At 38.4% G+C, this 24,191-nt stretch overlaps 1 protein-coding gene across 4 annotated transcripts in view; it reads left to right on the top strand.

Annotated features, from left to right (window-relative positions):
• Positions 1-20,440, top strand: part of LOC104146887 (neurolysin, mitochondrial) — a 62,661-nt gene extending 42,221 nt beyond the window's left edge. For 2 of the 4 annotated variants that reach the window (XM_068927490.1, XM_068927489.1), the window contains 2 exons: positions 267-378; positions 20,115-20,440. In XM_068927490.1, the coding sequence (XP_068783591.1) occupies positions 267-378; positions 20,115-20,311 (309 nt within the window). In that variant the 3' untranslated portion in view covers positions 20,312-20,440. Of the gene's footprint in view, positions 1-266; positions 1,028-20,114 lie in introns of those variants that run through there. The other 2 variants (XM_068927491.1, XM_009679170.2) reach the window with 1 other exon arrangement.
• Positions 20,441-24,191: the final 3,751 nt, after the last annotated feature.

Raw genomic sequence — 24,191 nt, 5'->3', positions numbered from 1 at the left:
GAATGTCTGCCAAAAACTAGGCACATTATGTGATTGTAACTTCCAAAACTGTGCAGAACCACAAGAAAAAGGATTCCTCTTAGAGAATAGGTTAAACTTGTGCTGTCTTGAGCCTTATACTTGTGGTATACTCTGGATTTGATTTTTAAGTAAATGTGGAAGAGAAGCTGTTTTATCTTCTGTAGGTTTTTAAATACACAACAAATACCGAGAAGAGGCAGTTTGCAAGATAAGAAATACTAACATTCTGCTTTACCTTTTATCAGGCTGGGATGAAATACAGAAACCTTATTTTGAAACCTGGAGGATCTTTGGATGGGATGGATATGCTTCAAAATTTCTTGGAGCGTAAACCAAGCCAGAGAGCTTTCCTATTGAGTAAGGGTTTGTGTGTTCAGTAAAATTATGTTTCCTTTGTAGTAGCACATGATTATGAAATGAGCTGGAAATGTCAGTGTATTTCACATCTTACTGTGTATCATTCTAGGTCACTTGGGTCACATTTTGATGATTTTTTTCTAATTGTATAAGTAATGTGACTTTTTAATTGCAAAGGGCTGCAAAATTCAACACATGGGAAACAATTCTGAGATGTGCAGAAGCTGAGAAATGTGGATGGTAATTTATATGTGAATTGTTATGAAATAATGCTAATCAATATGGGGAGTTGCTGTCCTGTATCTCTTTTTATAGATGCGTTTAAAGTATGTCTTGTGAACAAATTTTAAACTTGGGGGGATGAGTGGGAAGGACACTACTAGCAATAAAAGAAACAGATGCATTTTTATTCTGTGTTCTTCTATTGTATTGATGGCTCACAAATGTATGTTTGGGAGAGAGGTGTTTGTTTTCATCATGTTTTGGGTTCAGTCTAATTTCCTGATAAATTTCAAGACTGAGAGCCTTCTCCCAAACAGCTTTACAGCTGAGAGACTTGTGTGATACCTTTATATTTTGTTCTGATGCATGTTATATTCTTGTATTATTTATGAAACTATACTATATAACTAAAACCAAAAAAGATTAATGTGAACTACCCTTTTATTCCCTTCATTGAAGAGAAACAGGTAAAATCTATGAGCCTGGCACTTCTACCACTACTTTCTTTTTTTTTGTTGATTATTACTAGTCAGAGCTTTTGTTTTCCAAATTATACCAACACTGGCAATCGCTAACAAGTCATACCTGAACAATTATTAATGGTTTCAGTTGGTCTGTGAAGTATTTTGGAAAAAAAAATACCTACACACACAAACACACACATATGCACTGTATATGTATAAGCACATGCATGCACGCGTGCACACACATACGTATATATATTTTTTATATATATATATATATATATATATAAAATATGTGTAAGAGAGAAGAGGAGGACTATCTCCCCAGTGTGAATAGTAAAAGTCAATTATTTTTACTGGTCCTAGCCAGTGTGGTATGCAGAGGTATCACAAAAAAAGCTTCAGAGATTTAATGATTTCAGCTGTTTGAGTGTGAAAGTAATCCAGTAATTATTTTATAGCTTTTCTGAAAGATCAGGGAAAATATCTTACAAGCCAGTTCTACATCACCCAAATAAAAATGCTCATCCAAGTGCACTATTCTTGTGTTTAGATATCATACCTTGTTTTGGTAGTACAACATTCATAAGAACAAAACTTTAATTTGGTTACTAATTAGCTTTTCTTAGACATTTGAACCATAGCTGTAAATATGGTTGGTATTTTATTTGTTGGTTCAACCACAAAATAAGACGATATGCCCGGTCAATTCAAAAAACTTTTTCCTCTGTTTCTAGCAGAAGAAAACTGAAAACATTCACTTGAGGTCAAATCTCCATGTTTCAGGGAAAAAAAACTTGTGAATCTTACCTTGAAACTTTTTTTTTTCTTTAAAGCATTTCTACTGGGGAAAAAAGAGAGAGAACTTTTTGTTTCCTCTTGGGCTTTTATTCCAAAATGGAAAATTTGATAGGACATATTTTTGAACTACACTGGTTATAAATGTGAGGAAACTTAAAAGCTTATAGCCAAGACATATAAACCATTTAGTTTTACCACACCACATAAGTAAGTGAATTCTAACTCTTGCAGTTGGTTACAGTTTTAGACCCCAGTTCTGCTGGAGTCATGAAAATATCATACATGAAAGTCACATAAGTGGGAACCTCTTGAGCAGTAAGTATTCAAAAGAACCACTCTACAGGAAAGCTAAGGAGACTGATTCTTTTTGCAGAATGGATGCAAGATAAATCGTGTGAATTTTGCCTACGTTAATTTCCATTACGTTCTGACTGGATTTGGAAGTATTTTGCTTGCTTTCTTTTTAAACAGCTATTTAAATTATTGTGATCCTGTCTTGTCAGAGGGTTTTTTTTTTCCCCTTTCACACTATGATGGTAGTTTTGATGATCTAAAATGTTGCCAAAAGCTGCTAAGCGATACTTTCCAAAAAAAAATCTTCAAATCTAAGCAATGTAAGTATTATCAAGAAGCAAAATGTGGCATGTCTTTTACAGTTGCTAGGCAAATTTCCACATGAGGGAGACTTTTCTCTGCATAAACCAGAAGTCTTAGGTTAAACTAGATAACTTGCAAATGCAGTAATCATAAACAAAAGTATGTCATGATAATATTTAAAAGTTAGGCTTAGGACAGTATTGATGGTAATGATTGTAATTTAATTGACTAGGTATGTATTTTCCATGCGCTTTACCATATGCATGTTATGCAGTAAATTGTAACTGAGAAAACTGCAGGAATATGTCTGCTGTTACATGCCTTTAAAAATGCCCACATGAATGTATAGACTTATATTAGCATCAGCTGGATAGCCTTGTGTGTAGGGAGAAGAGAAACGTAAACCGTATTGTGCACCACAAATAAGTGTTACAATGTATACCTGTCTCAAGGATATTTTGCAGTTAGTTTTTATTGAAGCCAGCTCCCTCAGTCTGCATCAGAGAGTAACTAAACGGGATCATGTTATGCCGAAAACCGCACTCAAGGCAGAAGGTTAATTGGTAATGTTGTGAGGTGCTTTCAAAACGCATCAAACTTGTCTGCTGATTTTTATACCAGCTTCTTGGAGCCTATGAATCAAGTTCAAGTTCGTTCTCATTCCTTATTGCAAAGACCTGATCTTGGAATGAAAAAGATAATCTAGATGAAGACATCTTTTCTGTTCTTGCACAACGAAACTTTCCATTGGAGGCATGAAGCTTGTCTGTATAGGAAACAAGCTTATTCTGACACTGTTCCAAGGCTGTGAAATAAAATCCCCCAAGAAAATAAGGAAACCTGATTATAGTCGTATGTTTTAGAAACAGGAGCTAATTGCCTTGACGCTGCACAGAAACAATCACATTCATTTAAATGTGCCAAAAGCTAGTTACCTGGCAAAAGCAGCCTGTTTCAGGGTTTGTAAATCCATGCTTCAATTCAAATTCAAAACTTCTGAAACCTGTATTTATTCCACCCTAACTTTGTGTTCACTGTAGTAAAGAAATGAAAAAGTTGGTTTAATTTGTAATCTTAGTCTGTAACATACTGTTGCCTTCTCAAGTTAGTAATGTATTTATTTCTTTAAATTTCATTGTATTTGCGATTAACTTTTTCCTGCACCAGAAACTCAAATTGGACTTTGGCTGACTTCACAACAAAAGCTTCAAATTAAAGGGAAAGGATAAAACTGGAGACTCAAGAGAGGGGTAACTTGGGAAGTGGTTAATGGCTAATGGCTTTCTAGGCATTCTGCTGCTCCACTGCAAAAGACAGAAAGGGTTGGGCATGCAATGGAGTCACGAGATGGCTAGGTGATGGCCACAGCAGTCCCTGCTGCTGGTCATCTGATGTAGGTCCAGCATGTAGGCTGCCTCTGGATTGCTTTCAAGCCATATGGTCAAATCTGAATAGTAAAAAGACTAAATGAAAGGTTTAAATTTTGTTGTAACTGAAGAAAGCCTTGAACTTCTCTGTGCCTTGGAGGCTCTCAGTTAATATGCTGACTCAATAAAGGGAACTGTAAGGCTTAGAGTCCATGTTTGCAGAGATCAAGTGGAATATTTACTCTGTCACTTGAGCTTCTAATGCTATTACAATTAATTTTCCTGTACAAATAGTTCTGTCGTATATTAGTATGTAATATGACATGTACTTCATGGTGGGGAGGGGAGGAGGAGCAAAACCTTGCTCATTTTAATCAGTGATCAGGGTCAACCAGGTTCTGATCTTGTTTGTCACAGAATTGTATTAAGCCCTGTTTTAACAGCTCATCAGACAGCAAATAATTCTAATGTTTACAGTCATTTGGTGTAGCGGAAGTAAAAGTACTGCAAGAGGAAGCGAATCACAAGGTCAGAATCTCTGCTTCCCCTCTGAAAAACTGAACCATTTCCAAATGCATTTAGAAATGGTGGGTAGTAGCTGAGTTAAATGGAGATTTCCTGGAGGGATTTTCCAGAAGTGTAGAGCTGGTTGCATAGGGCATGGTAAGGACAGAGCTGGGAGCTGGAGATGTGGTGAGTGGGAGTTGCATATCTAGAGGTGTGGAGGACCGAACTGATTACTGAAGGGATTAGAGAGGCTAGATGTCAAGAGTAGGGTTATGTGGTAGCTCATATCGAAGGAAAAGGGAGGAAAGCAGTTGGTGGAAGGATGAAACTGGAGTGAGGCATTTTCATAATGGTTGTAGAAGGGTTGGGGTGAATGTCATTGTTAAAAATAGCAGAAAAAAACCCAGTAGCTCAATGCATACTGATTTATGAAAGGCTACTGAATGCTTGTTATTATTTTACAAATTAAAAACGGCACATATTTATCCTTGGATAGATATAGATCCTTATCTTTTCATTAACATGCCAAGGAACATGAGATTACGCACCAGTATATTGCTTGACTACTTCTGCTTCTTCCTGGCAGCTGGATATTATTTCTTATTTCACCATCCTCTACTTCATGAATATATGCTAAACAATATTTTCCTGTTGTGGAAAGAAAAAATGTGATGTTATTGGGAAGTTCAATTTATGGGGCTGGAAATCCCTAATCATCATTGGCAATTGTAAAAAGTATAGATGATAGAAAAGAAATGGCACTAAGCAACAAATAATCTATTTTGGACCTAACTAGGATAGATAAAGATGAATTAATTGCTGAATTGGAAGTTGACGGTTGCCTAGAAACCAATACTTATGACCTAATTTTGTTCAGCATTGATTAACAGAACAGACCGAACCAATACTTGCTCACACTATACTGCTGATGAATTAAAAGGGCTAAATATAACATTGCTAAGGAGACCAATGAGTAAAATTAATTGGAAGAAAAAACGTGAATGAGAAGTGGTAGGACTTTAGAAATTAAATGGCCAAAAAATCCCACGATTTCACAACTTAAAAACAGTTCTGCCTAAGAACTGATCCGTTTACCAATAAAAACGGCTGTTAGAAATAAATGAATCAGAAGTGGGGATCAGGAGTAGGAAATAAATATAAAATGAGAAATTGTGAAGTGTCAAAAAATTATAAAGGAAGGTAAGGGCATCAAGAAAAAAACTAAGAATGAAAGGTTTATGGTCAATAAGATGTAGCAGTTAATATAGTAAGAATCAGAAAAAATCCCCTTTGTCTTACAGACACTGTACTAGATGGAGATGCTAATATTGTTAATGACAAACAAGACAATTTTTCATTTACTGTTTCTCTTCTGCATTTAGAAAGAAGCAACATGATGTAATCATATCATATGAGAACAATCTGGTACTTTCCTGTGCATTATGAAGTGAGGAGGATATTAAGCAATATCTAGTAAGAATAAACATTTTTAGATGAGTAAGATAGGATAACTTGCACTCTACAAACCTACAAGAATTGATGGGGTTTTTTTTTCCCCGCTGCTGTTAATCTTGGGATACCAGGTATATGCCACCGTAGTAGAACAGTGCTAATGAGTTCCAGTGTTCAAAAAGGGCAAATAGGTGACTATTGGTTAGAGAGCCTGAAATCAGTCTTCAGCAAGTCAATGGGAAAGAATAATATTGTTCTGCTGCTAAAGAATTAAATGATGAGCATAATTAATTCAATGTAAGTAGTTTTAACGGAAACCAAGTTTTGTCAGACATGTCTGATTCAATAATTTCTGGTCACTACAAGCCAGACGAAGGTGATTGCAGAAAGGTTAATGTAGGGCCATTAGACTAAAATTTCTGTAACATGGACAAAGTTACACATCTAGGCCATGACTACAGCTTGATGAACTATATTCCAAAAAGTACAGACTTTTGAAAGTATCTAAAGGCTGGTTCTAGTAGTCAGTTCAATGTGAATTGTTATGAGACAATGGGAAATCGTTTAAACAGTCTCATAAACAGTCTCATGGTGGTAGAGTGCAGGAGTATTGCGTAAGAGCAGACTACTGATACTACTTCTGTATATAGCAGGGGTAAAACAGGCACAGCAATTGCATGCAGTTTTGGTATTCATATTTTTCAGTGAAGGTAGTAAGTGTTTGTAGGTGATTCTGTATGTTCTGGAAATCCTTACCAGGACTGCTGTCGATGCTGTAAGTTTGCATGTTTTCAGAATGAGGCTCAACAAGTTCCAGTCCTGGAAGAGAAATTAATGAGGAGTAACTAAATATTCAGGAAGTCGTTGAAAAGTAGAGGATGGTCAGAAGAGTGCAGAAGGAAATATCACATATGCTAGCCCTATTCTTTTACTCTGCTTAGGCATCTGCTTTTAGCCACTGCTGGAGATAGGATACTGTGCAGATCAACCTTCTGCTTGACCCAGTGTGGAAGCTGGAGAAGGCAGAAAAGAGCCACAGGACTTATATGAGAGCTAAGAGAAAACAGCATTCCAAGAGAGACTTAAAAAGCTTTATCTCTTCAGCCTAGCAAAAAAAGAAAAAAAGATTCTGTGGTGACTTAATTATAGTCTCTAGGTATTGTCATTAGAAATATAAAAAGGTTCTTTAGTAGGAGAGTGTCAGCTGGAGGCCAAGGCCACTCAGTTCAAAGAGAAAAGGAAACATTTTTCATAGTGAATGAGATTAACCATTGGAACAAACTGCTCAGAAAAATGCTAGAGTTGTCAGCTCTTAATGTCTTCAGATCAAGACTTGTGAAAGCCCTACTAGAAGACAGACTTTCACCAAATATGATTTATTAGGCTTTATCTGGAATAACTCGGTGAAATGAAGTGGTCAGTGAAACACAGATCTGTTTGATCTCACAGGCCTTTTCCAGGTTGGACTGGTGATGATTACCTTTGCTGTATTGTAGATTATCTTCCTGAGCACCTAGGAATTAGAAGGTATCTAACTAGGATCCCTTAGACAGATTTGCTCTGCAGCAGAAGGGATGCTATTTCTTGTTGGTGTCCAAAATGGATAGGGTGATAGCTAATCCATACCCAAAGCGGGGATTGAGATGGCGTGTCTGGCAAAACCTCTCCGGGTGCTTTGTGGGCTGGGAAGCCTTTGAGAATAGAGATCGTGCCTCATGCAGATTTGGTTAATATGATCTTAATTCTGTTTAGTACCCCGTTTTGCTAGCTCCACAGGTATGACTTATTATGCCACTGCAGAATGATTTGGCAAATAAATCCATAATGTTTCTATTGGAATAGCAGCTATTTAGTTATCAGGAAAGTTCCTAAAATATTAAAAATTGATATTGAAACTTTATTATTATTCCTGGCCAACATCCATGGCAAAAATGATACTCTCTGGATGATTTCCTCAAGATAACCGAAGACGTTTCAGGTGCTGATCTAATATTTCTGTCGTTTAACTATGTAATATATTCATTTCATCAAAAGGGAAAGCGGCATGAAAGGTGTAAAGATATTTCTGACTTCATTAAAAAGAAGGCACTCTAGGGCTTGTTCAGAAGCATTATGATAAATAGTTAGAATTTAACATAAAATATAAGGGACGTATGCAATTTAGCATCAGAATGGGAGTTTTCAGAATGAAAATGTTATATATAGGAGCATAAATTTCTCCCATCGTTATCTCTAGTGTCTTACTCAGGATTTTATCGCAGAAGCTCAACATCTAACTGGTAACATAATATCAAATTTTGAGGCATTACATATTTTATATTTTTTCTGTCCTCTGATTTAGGCTAGTTATCTTCAAAGGAAAAACTTTGTCTGAGGGAGGTCGTGTGGTTTGTTGCATACAAGAAATAACGACTATTTGTAAAACGCTGCTGTATGTCAGGGATACAAAGCAATAAGATCTCTAAGAAAATAAAATCTTATATAGATTTAATGAAAATGAATTGCTTTGTTTTAGAAGAAAGCATGAGAGAATCATTTTACTCTTGTCTTTTAATTAGATTTGGATGTTGTACATGGTTTTATCAATAACTGGATAATATCATGAGTTCAGGCTAAGGATTCTTAAATGGTTCCTCCTGTGCTTGAAAACTTTCTGTACATGACTTGCAAATTGATACCTTAGTGTAAGCAACAGCACACCTCTGAAAAATATATTACTCCTTTGTTATGTCTTCAAAACATCTAAAAGCCTTCAGAATGGGGAGTAGTTTAAAGTAACATTTCTGTATTCACTTTTAATCAGATGATTGTTAAGGAATCTAAATCTTAAACTGCAAATGCAGGTAGGGTCTGAAGGTTACGTGTTCCTTCCATGTCTTCCCGTTGGTACTGGCAATGCCTCGTATTCTGGTAACGGTTTTGCCTCTGTGGAGCTTCTTTACCCGTGCTGTGGCTACTTCCACCTTGAAATGTGTTTGATGCTTCTAAGTACTGTGTTCATGCTGCTGGCGGTAAAGGAGAAGGTGGTCTAAATAACCAGCTGATTTTTTCCTCAAGCGCAAAGTATATATGTTTTTATATATATATATATGTGTGTGTGTGTGTGTAAGCTGTGCTTTATTAACAGCATTTTATGGCTACAATTTTACAATTTATGTTAAAATACAGAGCCCAAGGTTAGTTATTTCAGTAAAGGTGATTTTCAGATAATGAGTAACTATTGAGCTCACTGGCAGCTGCTGTTAAAGGAGCTGGAAAGCTGAGCTATGGTAACTTGTCTGATGCTATATAAAATTTTAATCTCCCTCTCTCTTACTGGCCATATTTTATCTTAAAGCATTTTACAAAATACAAAGCCGTATCCCTTTTTATATGTAAGAAAAATGAGACCTGGAGAAGGTGAATGTTTTGATGAGCGTCAAGCAACGAGTCTCTCAGAGTTGCAAATGTAAGCAAGAATGCCTGCCTCCTCATGCCATACATATTGGGGATTGTGGCATCCCCATTTTCTTTAGGGAACCTGTACTCCAGTGCTCTAAACAATTTAATTTTGAAAAGAGGGGATAATTTGCAGACAGAGAAGTGGAAGATGTGGGGTAGGAATACAGAAGATCTATAATTGAATGGGGAGAGACTGATAACAACAGTAAAACTGCCCTTCGCTGGAAGAATTGTATAGCCATAACTCTCCACCACAAATCACAAGTATGAACACATCAAATATTATATATTCAAAAATAAAAAAATTAAGGATCAGTATTTAGTATCTATTAAACACAGACAGTAATTTTTCATTAAACACAGAGGGTAAAACTTCAGGGTAATTTTTGTATGAGGAAGCAGCAATATTTCGGATTCTTTGATGCTGACTGATACAATTTGGTGACTGAAATGGCCAAAAAAGAATTGCTATGAAAAGCATGATTTTCTTTGCATACTCTCTGCCTGATTCAGCACACACACCAACATGTGTTCAAGTTCACCCCTACTCAACAAGCCTTGAGCAAATGTTTTGCTAACTAAAGACCCTTAATTTCTAAGCCTTGTAATTCATTACTGTTGCTTTTGGCACTGAATTTTATTATAATAAAGAGGCCAATGAGCCTGGATTGAGAGAGTTGGGGCCCTTCAGGCTGGGCATCACAGACGCTGATGCCATTAGTTCCACAGATCTTAGGTGCTGGTGCCGGTGACCGCCACACAACGGGACTAGAACATCAGCAGTTTTGGAAAAAAAATGTCCCCGGCATGGAAAGAAATAATATCTGTTTCAAATACATTTCACAAGGACACGATAATTAAATTACACTATGAAACACAAGGCACAAAGTACATTTTGTTTTTAATTATACATGCATAGTCCACTGAGAACATGAAGGAAATAATGAGATACTATCTGAATAATCTTTTCTACAACACTGATTTATGTACAACAACTTACTGTAGCTCACAATCTATAATTTGTGTCTTAGATTTAAGATCTGGAAAAATTGTTCAGTCAGTTCCCTTGCAGTTTGTTCCCTGTACATTTGAATCAGGTAGATCCCTCCGGCCATGTTATCTGTTGCCAGGAAATGGGTCACTGAGGGCACATGAGGGACAAGCTGCACTTTTTCAGTTCTCCTGGTTTATCTTGCTGTAGCCTGAACTGGTTAGCAGCAACCTATACTGTTGGTATAGGCTGCCCAGCTTCAAGGCTGTGGTTGTGGCCTGGAGGGAACACAGTTACTTGGGAGAAAGGGCTCATGTGCAGTTGAGCCAACTGTAAGAGCTGTGGGAGGCTCGAGCATTTCAAGGCATTTCAGAAACTTCTGGGTATATAACTACAGCAATTCACTACTGAAGATGTATGAACTGCGTGTTTTCAGAGGCATATAACATGGATAAATGTACGTGTGTTTTCATGAGAATAGCAAAAAGGATATTTTCAAAACAAAAGTCACTCTGCCGGATTTCAGATCTTTGCTCTAGAACACGAGTACTGCATATTTTTAATTATTAACAACAATAATTGTAAAATAACGTATAACTTGCTTTCATTTCAGAAGCAGCAAAAATAGTTCGGCTGGAATTTTCCTCATTTCCTGAAAACCAGCCAGAAGAATATGTCCAGCATGGAGAATTTCAGATCAAACGGTTACAGTTTGGCAAATTTAAAAGCAATTGGAAACAGGTTATTATAACAGGAAGTATTGGGCAACCTAAATTGCAGGCAGGTCTACGAGCCCAACCTGTAATTTACTGTATGTAGAGAGTAACCTGTAAGTGTAAGAGTAGAATTTGTAAGAGCGGGTGGGGGAAAGAGTTTCTTGGCATGGTTTGGCAGTCAGGGTTGGTACTAGTTAAAATGTTTCAGCGTTTTTCATTTTGGCGTACACTTTTAATTGAAGCTTTGTATTTCTACTCAACAAAATGGGATATTTATAGCATTTTTGTTTCATCTAATGTTTCTGTTTTGCTTAGAATTTAGTCAGCTGTAGGACCTGTTGAAAAGTTCCCTAAAACTTTTCACTGAAATATTAGTGGAGAAAATTACTGAAATTTTAATTGGAATGCTCACAGAAATATTCCTTTTCATAAAAAGCAGATCATCATGAAAAGAATGGTCAGACTTAGTGTTAAGGTTTAATTAAATATGTGTTACGGTTTAATTAAATATGTATCAGATGTGTTTTCAGGTGGCTCTTGCATGGGATGAATCTCCACCTGAGGTTCACTGACACAGCTCTGCTGAAGGTCAGCAGAGCTATGTTACCTGAGCCGTCTAGTCAGCTTGCATTGGCAGAATATATGAACTGTGAGGGTAATCGAATATTTAAATGTCTGCTAAGGTAACTTAGTGATTAACTTTAAAAAGAGAATGTACTGTGTTTTGTATAAGGGCTAGATTTATTTTGATGACCATATTATTTAACTGATATGTGTTAGTTCTGCCTCCAGATTCTCAGTTAGCTCTGGAATCCTGCACTCTGGATGGTGCTGTAAAACAAAAACCTGAAAGATGTCTAGATACTGTTTCTCAGTTAAGAAAACTATCCAGACAGTTATTTCAAACAATTCTGTACTCAGGATTGAATGAAGAAGCCTAAACTGTCTCCCAGAAACAAACCCACAAAGCCATAGTTGACAATTATTGGTAAGGGCAGTTACTGACCAGGCTGCTGCTGCTGCAAGAAATCTGTATGGTAGATATCCATGTGGCTTCTTGTCTACGTACAATACTTAGAGATGTGGATAAAAGGATGTTGGGCTGACAAATACAAAAGTAGGTGTCACACACTGAGAAAGGAGCATCATATTTAATGCCAAGGGCAGGAAAGCAACTTACCAAATGATCACAGTGTGTGCTTCATTGCAGGATGTGTTGAAACTAAAAGCAGGGTGACACTTGAGTGGGTAGTAATTATGGGAGTAAACAGTAAGGTGAATGTAATCTGCAGCTTTAGAGGTGATATAGTTAATCCTTCCTTGATAGCAAAATCTGATTGACTGTGATTTATGACTGCAGCATGATGTTTAACTTTTAAAAGTGGAAACATTAAAAGACGTCACCAGTAGTATGAACTAGAGTAAATGAGATATTAGTAACAAAACTTATAGTTGTGTGTGTTTAAGAATAGGATATAAATACGAGATTGAGGTTAAACATATTTATTGCTGTGGGAGAGTGGAGGAAGGGAATACTGCTTTATTAAAACACTTGTTTTGTTTCTAGATATATAATAAGATCTTTAATCTTATTTATCCTGGTGTAATGTAATATATCAGATAACCTTCTCCAGTTGTTCTAGGGGCACTGAGTCATAACAGATCCGTGTTGTCCAGTATGATTAAATGAGGGTAGAAATAGTTCCGTTCCTGCTGCCAATAATCTTGCTAAGATTTTATTGATGGGACTTGTGGTACTGCATAGGAAGGCTATGCCAAGTGGTCTACTGCAGGGAGGCAAGTATCCTCACTGCATTATTTTATAGAATGGTTTTCAAGATGATCATAGCAAATTAAAAACCAATTAATTCTGAAACCTGTGATCTCTTCTTGTTTGGACTCTCTTAGTAAGTCTGTACCTCCTTTTGTGTACAGCATATTTGTTTGATAGACGGATGCATATTTTGAATTTGTTTTTCATTTCTTCAGATTTCAGAAGCCAAATACTTATACTGCCGTGTAAACCAAAACAAAATCTTCACATCCTTCACTCAGTAACTTAATTTTCTTGAATTTTCAACCACACTTGTACTACAGACCAAATGCCATGATTTAGGAGTTGTCTAATAGTACGTGATAAAGAGATTTTTAGTATAATGGTGTCTTTTTAAAAATCAGACTTAGGTTAGCTTGTCATTTGGGCCTGTGTTTTAGTATCACTAGTGTAATTGCTATATAGATTATTTACACTCACTTCAAACAAACAGCCTAAGATTATTAATAACTACATTTCTGTATTGCCATTGCATTAGTTATTTCAGAAGTGTCACTGAAAGTATGATTCTACCATGCTTCAAAAGTATGGTGATGTTAATGAGAAGCAATTATGAAAGATTGCTATTAGCTGCTCACAATATAAATATTATTACTTCATGATGATGACATGAGTGTCTGTAAAGATGAGTGCTCCATTCTGCAGTACGGTATGCACACAAAGATTTGCCAGGTATCTCTGAAAAAACAGCTCATGTTTTCTACGTAAGCAACAGTAATAGCCTTTCAGTCTGTCACACTGTGTGCATATATTTGTGGTATGAATGAAAAATAAGTTAAGTGTAACTCTTGCAGGGTTTCTCCTGTTGGCTTGGCTGAATTGAACAGTGCTTTGCTGAGACAGCAGGTACCAGAGGCATGGTCCCTCTCCTATTTGTTAAGTCAATGAGAATTTTACTCAGAAATAGAAGCTGGATAAGGCCTTTTGTGTTTAAAAAAAAAAAAAAAATTTCAGTGCTGCTGGTAAGTGGCTTTCTATCCTATAGTTCAGAAAGCAGCTCATAAAGATACTGCATATCAGCAGAGGTTTATAATACGGGCTTTAATAATATGCAAGTCAGACATGCAAATCTGTAAATTTTTGAAAATCTGCATGAGACTATTTTAAGTTGTGAGACTTGAGACTTGTCATGCCTCAGACTTCTCCGTCTCTAGTCTGATTTCACACAAAGGCTATTGTCCTGGACAGAGTGCAATGCAAATGCTACTGCTCTTTGCAGTGTCCTAAACAACATATTTAATGGCAGCACTGTGCCAGGGAGACAGTCCTGACACAGGCGAAGATCCCATAGGGAAGAGAAGAAAGGAGGTGGTCATGTAATTGAAGACTATATCATAAAGCACATGCACCAGTGGGTGTAATTATGGTTGAATGTAATTATGCACCTCCTAACCTTATGTACCTTAATTATAGCACCTCCTAGCTCTTTGAGTGCTTGCCTTGGAACTCAGTCTGGTGTAGCTCTGCTGGCCTACAAAATACGCCATGGTTGCAGCAACCTCTGTATCAACTGTGACCCTCTTACTGCCAAAGATAGTTATATGGTTAATGCAAGCATCAGTGCATGTTTTTTGTATGTGTTTAACTTTTTTAAATGAGTGATGTTATTGAAGAAACTTGGCAGTAGACTTTGAAGAAAGCAAAACTATTACTGAGCACTTTGGCCTTCCTGTTTTTCTGGGGAAGAAGAGGTATTCAGGGGGGCTCAGAGTAGCAGTTATGGAGCCCAGGAATCTTGGAAGCTTCTCAGAGCGTTTGTTGCAGATACAATCCTTTAGAGATTGTCCAAGCTGAGTGTAGGAGCAAAACAGTCGCCAGGATCTACAGTACCTCCTTCTGGAGTCAGGGGGCATGACCGTTCCCTCCAGCACCCTCTGCTTGGAGGTCTTCACCACTCCTGTACTGCCTGCCTGTGTGGGGAAAAAACACTCAGCCTTCTCTGAAACCAGCCGCAATAAAATGTGTATGTCTCAAGCGTGCACATGTCTCAAGGGCTCTCTATAGGAACAAAGCTGTCCAGCTTGCTAGGTGTGTTGACATCATGAAAGCAGAGAAGTGTTCCACCCACAGCGATGTTTTGCCCTGAATGGAAGAACTTACTCTAACCCTCACGTTCATTTGAAAACACTTAACAGTGGTAGATAGGGAAACAGACTATGACAAATGCATCTGGATGATACAATCTTTCCCTTCAATTGTATTTCTACAAAGAATAACAACAATGATGAGTAAAAACAAACCCTTTGGATTTCAGTGCCTTTAAGAGAAATTCCTGCACTGAGTAAGCTCCCTTAGGAAATTGCTTGCCATCTTAAGGGGTCCTGAAAATCCGGATGCATGAGAAACAGCAGTATAACAATACATAGCTTAAAGTAAAAAAATATTTAGCTGGTAAAGTGAAAAGCTACCTCATGCTGCTGAGCCTTTTTACCTCTTGATGGGGGGAGGTACAAAAAAGCTTTATTTGCTCTGCTATGCAGTGACTGAGCTGTGTGCCACTTAAATAGCAAGACACTCCAAAGGGAACAGGTAGGGGAGGGGATTTACACAGTAGCAAGTAGGACTGTTCACTTATATAAGACATGTCCAGAAACACACATAGTTTCAGATAGCTCTACCTGGAGCTCAGCTCTGTTACCTTGCCCTATGCATATGTAGCCCACAGTTGCTAAGATCTCATGAAGCTCTGGAAGAGTAGCTGAACAGGGAAAATTAATATCTATGGGCTCTGCATTACACGTTGCAATATGTGTTTAGAGACTGTTAAAATCCACTAGTAAATGAAGAGCGCTACTACAAAACTACGCATATCTTGCCCTGACTTTCTGAAGTGCATCTCCTTTCTGCTGAATCACTAAAGCACCTGCCTTTTGGGCTGTATCCAGCCGAATGTTAACGTTTTTACAGGCAGTAACGATTATGCAGACAAACACTTTACTGGTCACTAAAGGTGAGTGCCACATCCGACCTGAATACCAGCAGGCAAAGAAATGTGACATGAATTATTAGAAATTAAAACCCCCCTTCACATCCTACACAAGTAAAGGGGAGGTTGCTGAGAAATGTGAGGGACCTTTGATAGCTTTTGAAATCAGTTGCAGGAACTGATGCAGATCAAAATGTACTAACTGATGCATTTCCTGTCTGGATGAAAGATTCATAGTGTGTAATGGCTGCGTAGCGCTACTCAGCCTAGGGATTTCATCATCTGATGCATTTCATTCAGACAATTGCAGTGTAATAAGAAAAACGCTGGTACTTTCCCCGAATGGCTGCTGGACAGCATGTCTGTTTAGGTTTCTTTCTATCATCTTGAGATCTGTTGCTCTAATGGCATCTTTCCCCTCCCCCTCTTCAGTTCCTTCTGCAAACTTTACTGAGCCATCACTGGGAGCTTGTCTTCACGTTAGTGCCCTTTCTCTTGACTCTGAATTAATTAAGGGTGAAACTGGAACAGTGACTCATGGCAAAGGAGGAGAGTTTCTTATTAGTAATAAGTAAAGAAGGCCACAGGAATCCAGTGCTTCACAGCTCCAACAATGCTTTCCTTTCTTGTGTCATTCCCTCATTGATCATGTTAGCTCATGCCTCTTTAGACGCTAATTGTTATATTGATGAGTCTGAATTGGCTGGTTTCCCTGTTTGGGGGTTTTGGGGGAAGCCAATGTTCCCAAGGGGTAAAAATGCTAATTATATTGGTAATAACTTTAAAGCTCCTATCCTACTTTTGCCAATGTCCATTTCCATGGTAACAGGAGCAGGTACAGCAGCATTCAGCAGAGCTGCTCGGAGCCCTCGGCTACGTCAGTGGTGGCTGAGGGTGAGGGTGGAAAGATACTATGCAAATGGCACCTACAGATTTTATAAGACTCAAGAGATTTCCTTGCCACAGAGCTAACTTAAAATATCAGAAATCTATCCTAAAGATGAGGTTTCCTCTTCGTGAGCTGTATGGGCCTTTTAAAAGCTGTGATTTTAACGCTTAGGCGAGCTGGCAGGTCTCCTAAAGGCTGGGCTGCAGCCAGAGTCCTCAGGGGAAATTCTGTCTGACTCAGCAACAGTTTTTCTGCAGTTTCTTGGGCTGAGAAAAACAGCCCTGCCACTTCCTGACTCGAGCCTTGTCTGCTAGGCAAGTTTGGGGAGAAAAAGAAAAAAAATCCCACCAGGGCTTCAAGCGCATCTGCCGTTGTGAACAGACTGCGTTTGCGATGTTTTATGTCATTGACCTCCAGTCAGTGTTAAAACTTACTTAGGCTGCCATCAGCTGCAGAAACTTCCTAGATATCTAAACTTTTGGTATGTAACTGTGTCTCTTTTCAAATATTGTAAAAATGAATTGTTTCCATTTTCTTTATGGAGTGAAAATGAATGGAGATTGTTGTGCCTCGTTATTCACTGGCTGGGCCAGGCCAGCCCTGGGCCGGCCAAGTTCTTGACCTTTTTCCGTTCTGGAATTCAAGTTTTGAAGTGATTTTAGGGGAGTTGTGACGAAGAGAAAATTATAAGGTATCCTACTTTCTGCCTGGGTGAGCTTCAGGCAAACAAGAGCGCATCAACAGTGATAGTAAAACATTTGACTAGATGTATAAGATGTATTAAAAGCATGAAATCGTAATGAAATAATGATCCAAAGGATACTATAACAGAGATTTCTTTCCTAGGTTTCTAGAAAAATTGACTTCTATTGAAAGTAAATTATATTAAAATATGAAGGCATTAATTTTCATTTGTGATTAATACTGATACATTTCTAAAAGACAGTGCTTAATTAATAGATCTATGTTTAATTAAAGATTATTAAATTCTGGCATTAATATTAAATTTCACTCTTGAACAAGTCTGCCAGCTACAGCAAGATTATACATACCTTGTTTATTTAAAAGAAATAAGAATAATACATAAACAATAAAAATATATGTAGTGACTGAGAATTTATGGAGGAACTGGGCCTCATCAATTTTGAAAATCAGGCCACTTATTTTAATTACAGAAGTCAGAATTTAGGAACTTGAATATTTACATCCATTTTATTTATTTCCTTTTAATTTGGCCTTACTTTTATGACACAGCATCAGTTTCCTATTTCTAGATATCTGAAATAATTGACAGTAAATATTTGGGAATGTTTTACTTTTCCTAAGGAAATTCAGGGAAAGAAAGACTGATTTAAGTTTATAGGGTTTTTCCATGCTAAGAGAAACCCCAAGACTTTATGAGCTATCCTGTCCTCTGCCCTGCAAAACCTTTAATATATTAGCAAGGGATAAAACTCAACTGATGGATCTACCTTTTCCTAGAAAAGAAAGAAAGAAAGAAAAAGCTTTGTTGGCTAGCAAGCTTGGGGGCAGGGGAAAGAGAAAAGATTGTCAATAATAACCTTTATACAGTGTTCTTTTTGTTTTACTGACAAGTTATGTGGTTACTGATCTCAACAAGTCCCTATCCTGGGACAGAGGAAGAAGGCATAGGCTGCTCTCAGGGTAGTTGTTCTACAGAGCCAGCCTGCTGTCCTTGGACCCTTCTGCTCCGTGAAACAAGCCCTGTGATTAAACACCCAAGTTTGGCAGTGTGTGTACAGGGAGACAAAGGTTTTAGGCTAGGATACCTTCTGCCATCTCCTTGCCCTCATTCCACTTTTTATTGTTTTATGCATGTCCTTACACACAGGGTCAGAGGGCCACCATGTTACTTCTGTTTTTTCAGTGTAGTTGCACATTAGCTACAGACCGCTTTGTCAGACAGGACATGTCTGTCTGACAGATGTTCCAGCTCTGTAGGAGTTGGAACAAAGTAGAGGAGGTTTCTCACTCACTTGTCTCAGTCGTAGTGCTTTAAAGAAGTTTTTTGGAAAGAGAAACATGGGAAAATTGATTCTTTATAAATTTCCACAACTGCAAAAGAAAAGGGCATCCAAGCAGTCCAGCTACAGAGCCTGATGTTCCATCTCCTGAAAACTCAGAAAGTTCCCTGCAGCTGGAAAACAAGCAGGCTAAACAAGAGCTTGTGATGTTATTTTACGGCCTGGCAGAAAGATGGCTGTCACCCAAATTTCCCTCACTGAGAAATTTAGCAGAGCTTTTGGACCCAGAGTCTGCGGCAAGCCAGGGATAGCATGCTTACAAATGACTGCATTAAGAAATAGCAGGGTTAAGGATTTTTATCTTAATTGCATTACACAGAAAAAACAGTGATCTGAAACTGAAAAAATGAAGGGAAAGCTGTTCTGAATGTACAATAATATATATATATATGTTATAATCATATAATATACTGTTAATTTTCAGTTGTATTCTGCAAACAGGCGAGCAATTACTGGCTGAAGATATGGACTCTAACAAAACAAGCTTGTAGACTGTTGGATCAGGGAAATGGATGGTTCATCTGATTTGTCTGGCACTTAAATTTATTTATGTGCAGAATATTTAATAATCTGACTTAATTCTAAGTCTCTGGATTTGAAAACAGAACTCATTAAACAGAAGTAAAGACCAGACTGAAGGGAAATTGTGGCAAAGCAGTAGGGAGTGGAGAATAATGTGAGAAGCAAATAAGGATTTGCTTTACTGACCAGGAAAAGCTTACCGGGTTGGGGGGATGGGAGAAGGTAGGACTATTCTTAGCACATGGTGCAAGTGCTTTGGATCAGCACTTCAGAGAATCATTTCGTTATGTTGTCAGTAATGTTTAAGTTAACTTTGCAGAAACAAAACCAATAAATGCTATTAAGGCTAATCACAAATGAGTGAGATCCCACTCTGTCCACCCTACAGCTTGTATCTGACTGAAATATGATTTCCACGTTTGTCTTTGCCTTCATTTGTAACTTCAGTAATAAGGCCCTGGAGCAGTACTGCGCTGATAACAAAATCATTCACCTGAGCTGCTTCTGCCCTTGGTTTGTCTGCATACAATTGTATTTATGTCCTTCTTGCCTCCTTGGATGTGTGCCTTTTTATACCTTTTAGAGGAAGCTGTGCAACCACCTGTTCTTTTTGGCAGGGCAAATTGGCAAAATGTTTTTTCATGTATACCTGAGACTGGCTTACATGGAAGAAGACAGCAAAATACAGCCGTGTTGTGCCCTTAATCACCCTGAGCAATGAAGTGCAGCATCAAAAGCTTTTTGCCAGCGAAGCAGAATGCCAAACTCCATGCAAGGCTTATAGTAGACTTGGGAGTTTTGAATGGCTGAAGAAAAACTGAATGATCATATTTTTGCAGTTCTGCTGGTAAGCTTTTATCATAATGTTTAGATGTTGTGAGCCTGCAAGTGTGGAAGCTTATCCAGTTTATCAAGCTGAACTGCCTTTTTGTTTGATTTACCTCTTCTTTTTTCTCTGCTAGGTGTATGCAGTTTGTGCTTTGTCTGTGGCCTTCAGAAGCGAGGAGGGGAGCAGCACGGGAACTTTGATGTCAGCCAGCAATTCTGCATGACTTGTTCCTCTGATGTTCCAAAAACCAAAAGTACTGCTATTCCTGTCCCCCGAGACCAGTCACACTCTGCTGGTCGCATCTCCGTGGCCACCAGACAGCACCACTGACAGTGGCTCGACTTGATTTGCTGTGGCAGCTTAACCCCGTGCTGGGGAACCAAGCTGTTCCTGTCAGTCACGTGTCCTGCAGTGCTTCATCAGATGTTGGCACATGACCAAGAGGAGTTCAGCAGCTTTGACAGGTTAGCTGTTACACTACCGTTTTTATTATTTGTATTACGATGGCGTATTGAGGTCTGCTGTGCTGCAAATACTAAATAAGGGAGGTCCCCTGTCCCAGATTGTACAATCCCAAACTACAGGGATTACTGCTTTCCTATGTTGCAAATGGTCTGTGGCAGACTGGGATGCAGAGTTCAGAGCCTCTAAATCCTGGATCAGTGAATTAACAAGATTATCCTTTCACTCTGAAACAAGATTGAGAGATTTTGATAACAGCTGGCCACCCAAAAGCTAAGTTAGATTTAGCTGCCTGAAAATGTGAAACATTTAGATTTTATACTGTGTGTCTACTTAGTAAAAAAAAAAAAAAAACCACCTCTGATAGTAAAATGTAAAGGTGCTTCTGTTTGGAAAAGCCACCTTGATTGTACAGATACAATCACATCTCAGTTGTGAGGCTGCTTGAAAGTTATAGTACTGACATGTCTTTATTTTTAATAGCTCCCATGACATTATGAATACTTTCATAATTAAAATAACTTGTTCTGTGAAAGAGCAGATGTCCTGGTACTTAAATATACAGTGCTGCCACACTGAACCCTTCTGCTTAAAGGCATTAGAAGCAGTAGTTTGTTCTGATCAACAGCTCTGCTGACGTCCTAGATGCCATCGAGAGCCAGAACAGGTGGATCTTCCATAAACAAGAGTTTTAATGGGATAGGTTTCTTACAAAGGGCTGTGTGAATGCAATCCTGCCGAGCAGTTCCCTGCATTGGGCACTTAAGCTAGTCTCAGAATTTCTATTATAAAACCTTTTCTGACATTTATGACCTGTCTACATGAAGGATTATTTTACACACAAGCAGTACTAGATGAAGGCAGGCCAAAATAAGGAACTATGTAAGGGAAAGAAAGTCACAGACAAACCCTATGTTTAAAATACATCTTTGGCAAAGAAATCCAGAACTCATCCAGCTATCCGAAAATCCAGCCTTCAACTTCTCCTTTAGCTTTTCTTGCAGTAGGGACTGTCCTCCCCTCTTACTTCCCCTTCACCATCTTCCCAACAAGCCTCTGTCTGTCTTCCTTACGATATTCCCAAATAGACCTGCAGCCTCTGTATTTTTTAGGGTCTGCTGAGGATGGAGCAACAAAGTGGCCTCTCTGAGGCTTTGGCTGTTGCTGACATAACAGAGCAAGTGATACACTGCAGATGACGCATGTCTTGGAGTGCATGTGAGGATGCCCCTAGGATCTGGCCTCCATCCTGCTCCTTCCCACACGTTTCCCTCACACCTTGGCATCATTTCTGTGCTGTGACAGAGTCATCAAGGCTAGCAAGAGCCTCGACTACACCACTTTCCTCCTGGCCCCCAGAACGTGGCAAATGGACATCCGTTGACAACATATGACGAGGTACCCTCCTGGTGGCCTGATGTGTGTGAGGGGAACATATCTTGCCGTGTGGCTACTTGTGTACCTCTTGTTGGGACCAAATGCAACTGTTCTCTATCGTATGGCTGGCTGGATGTGTAGCCAGCATGTGGTGGAGACTATGAAAGGTTTGGTCAGGTGTCAGATTTAAGTTCAATAAATGATGTGGAAGGAGCTTTGGCCATGTGTCCCTCCAGTGACTCCTTAAAAGGCTCTGTGGCCTGACCGGGTCACAGAGTGCTTCATCTCAGCTCTAGACACTGATTGCTGAGTACAACAGTGGCTGTGTCCAGAAGCTGTCAGGAGTACATAGCACATCCTTGAAGAGGGAGGGGAGAGAAAATGACCTGATTGTAGATGGGTTTGCCTGAAACTCATATGTTCAGAATATAAGCTGAGGAAAAAACACTTTGGAGATGTTTGTAGGACTGGATCTGTGCTCCCATCGGTATTTGTCATATTGAAAAAGAATATCCGTGCTACCTAGTGAAATAAAATAATAAGAAGAATCCATCTTAGCCCAGCTCCTTAGTACTGCATTGTTGGATCATTTAGCTTATTAGCATGACTTGCATTTACAGCAAAACTCAGGCAGGCAATGAAGATGAGGGAAAGCAGAGCCATGCTGATGGTTAATAGCTATCTCTCAGTGTTACGAAGTAAGGAACTCCCTCCTTCCATTGAAATCCATTTCCAGGTATTTAAATTCAAGTTTATATTGTATTATTTCGTTATTTGTTCCTGACGTTTATGATTGGCCTATATGAAATTCACAGTGGACTGAAATCAGAATTAGACAATATCTAGACTGCCTTAAAAATACCCTTACTCCTAGGAGGGGTTTTATAGATATGCAAATCATCCTATTGCTGTTAGCCTATTGCTGCATATGTTGGGCTCTAGCAGAGTGACTGTCAAACATCAGCACTCCCCTTTTACAGCTTTGTCACTGTCTATTGGCTAACAGCAAGAATAAATGTCACTTGTGTGCTGTGTTTCAGCTGAAGCCTTAAGCAGGGTCAAAGTGCAAACCTCATAGCCTGGGTTGTGAGTGGGTTGAAAATGCCTGTTGCTTTCCTTGCCTCGTGACGCCAGCGGTTCTGAATGTTCAATGGCACTGACTCACTGACTGTCCCCACAGCCGGACGGGGTTGCCTGCTGAATTCCAGCAATGTGATTAACATATTATATAACTTCTGTGATTTCCCAGTGATATGGCTATCTTCCTTTAGTTTTAGAATTGGGAGGCTGCTCTTCTCATCCCAGTTACAATTCTATTTGCATAAAGACTGCCTGTGTTGGAGGACAGGAAAAGTGCCTTTTTTCACAGACAGTTTTGGCTTCGTGAACTAAGTCTATAGAGAAGAAAGCATGCATTCTGCTGTTCTAGCCAAGTCTTTTCGCCAAATGTTCTGATATAGCACATATACTTTTAGAGTCGTGCCTCGTTATGCTAATTATTGAACTATTTCATGGGGAAACTTTGATTCTGCATGGCTGGATAAACTGTTGGCATGAACTTTCCTTTCTTCTTTTCCAAACTGTTGTTATATATGGTATTAACACTGAAGCTTAAATTACCCTACATAGTTGTCTGACAATTCTGTGTAGTGTTTTGGTCTAAACATGCCTCAATGCCAGTCCTTTTTTGTTTTCAGTCCACTTGTTAAAAACTCTCTGCTTGGAAAATTACATTTGAACACTAGGAGAAAAGCCATGGTTATTTTAAAGATATAAGTGATGTTAAAATGGAGGATTCTTAGATCTAAACATTTATATAGTGTTATAACTGCCATGGCCAAAGTGCAGTGAGAATTTCATAAGCTATTATTTGTTAGCTATCGAATTAAAACAAGTTCAAAATATATTTCTGAAATTATCTTGTGCATGTACATGCAATAGAAATTTCTTTCAATAAATTGCCACACCAATAATGTTTAGTAACTTAAGTTAGCAAGCAACGTGTCGGAGTATTATAAAAAAGAGACAGAGCTATAAAAATATGTGTTTACCAGTTTGATTTTTGTAAAATTCACATTCTCCTTCTGGAAAAAAAATCCAAGTGCCTAAGAGTTCCATGAACTCAAGGAAAACTGTTGAGCTACTTTAGTTCAGCCCATTTGAATTATATGCGGACTATCCTGCTTATCTGATTGGCTCTTTGCTTATTTAAGCTGACTTTTTGCTTATGCCTTCCACAACGTCTTTTCTTCCTCAGAAACAACAAAATATGGTAGTAATATTAAAGGTTTTCATTTGTTTGTAGAACGAGTTCCACATGTAAGCAGTGTTCACATGGAATATGGTTAGAATGCGGCCGATAATCCTCGTA

Source organism: Struthio camelus, chromosome Z (assembly GCF_040807025.1).
Source record: "Struthio camelus isolate bStrCam1 chromosome Z, bStrCam1.hap1, whole genome shotgun sequence".
NCBI lineage: Eukaryota > Metazoa > Chordata > Aves > Struthioniformes > Struthionidae > Struthio > Struthio camelus.
This window is presented reverse-complemented; position numbering and strand designations above follow the sequence as displayed.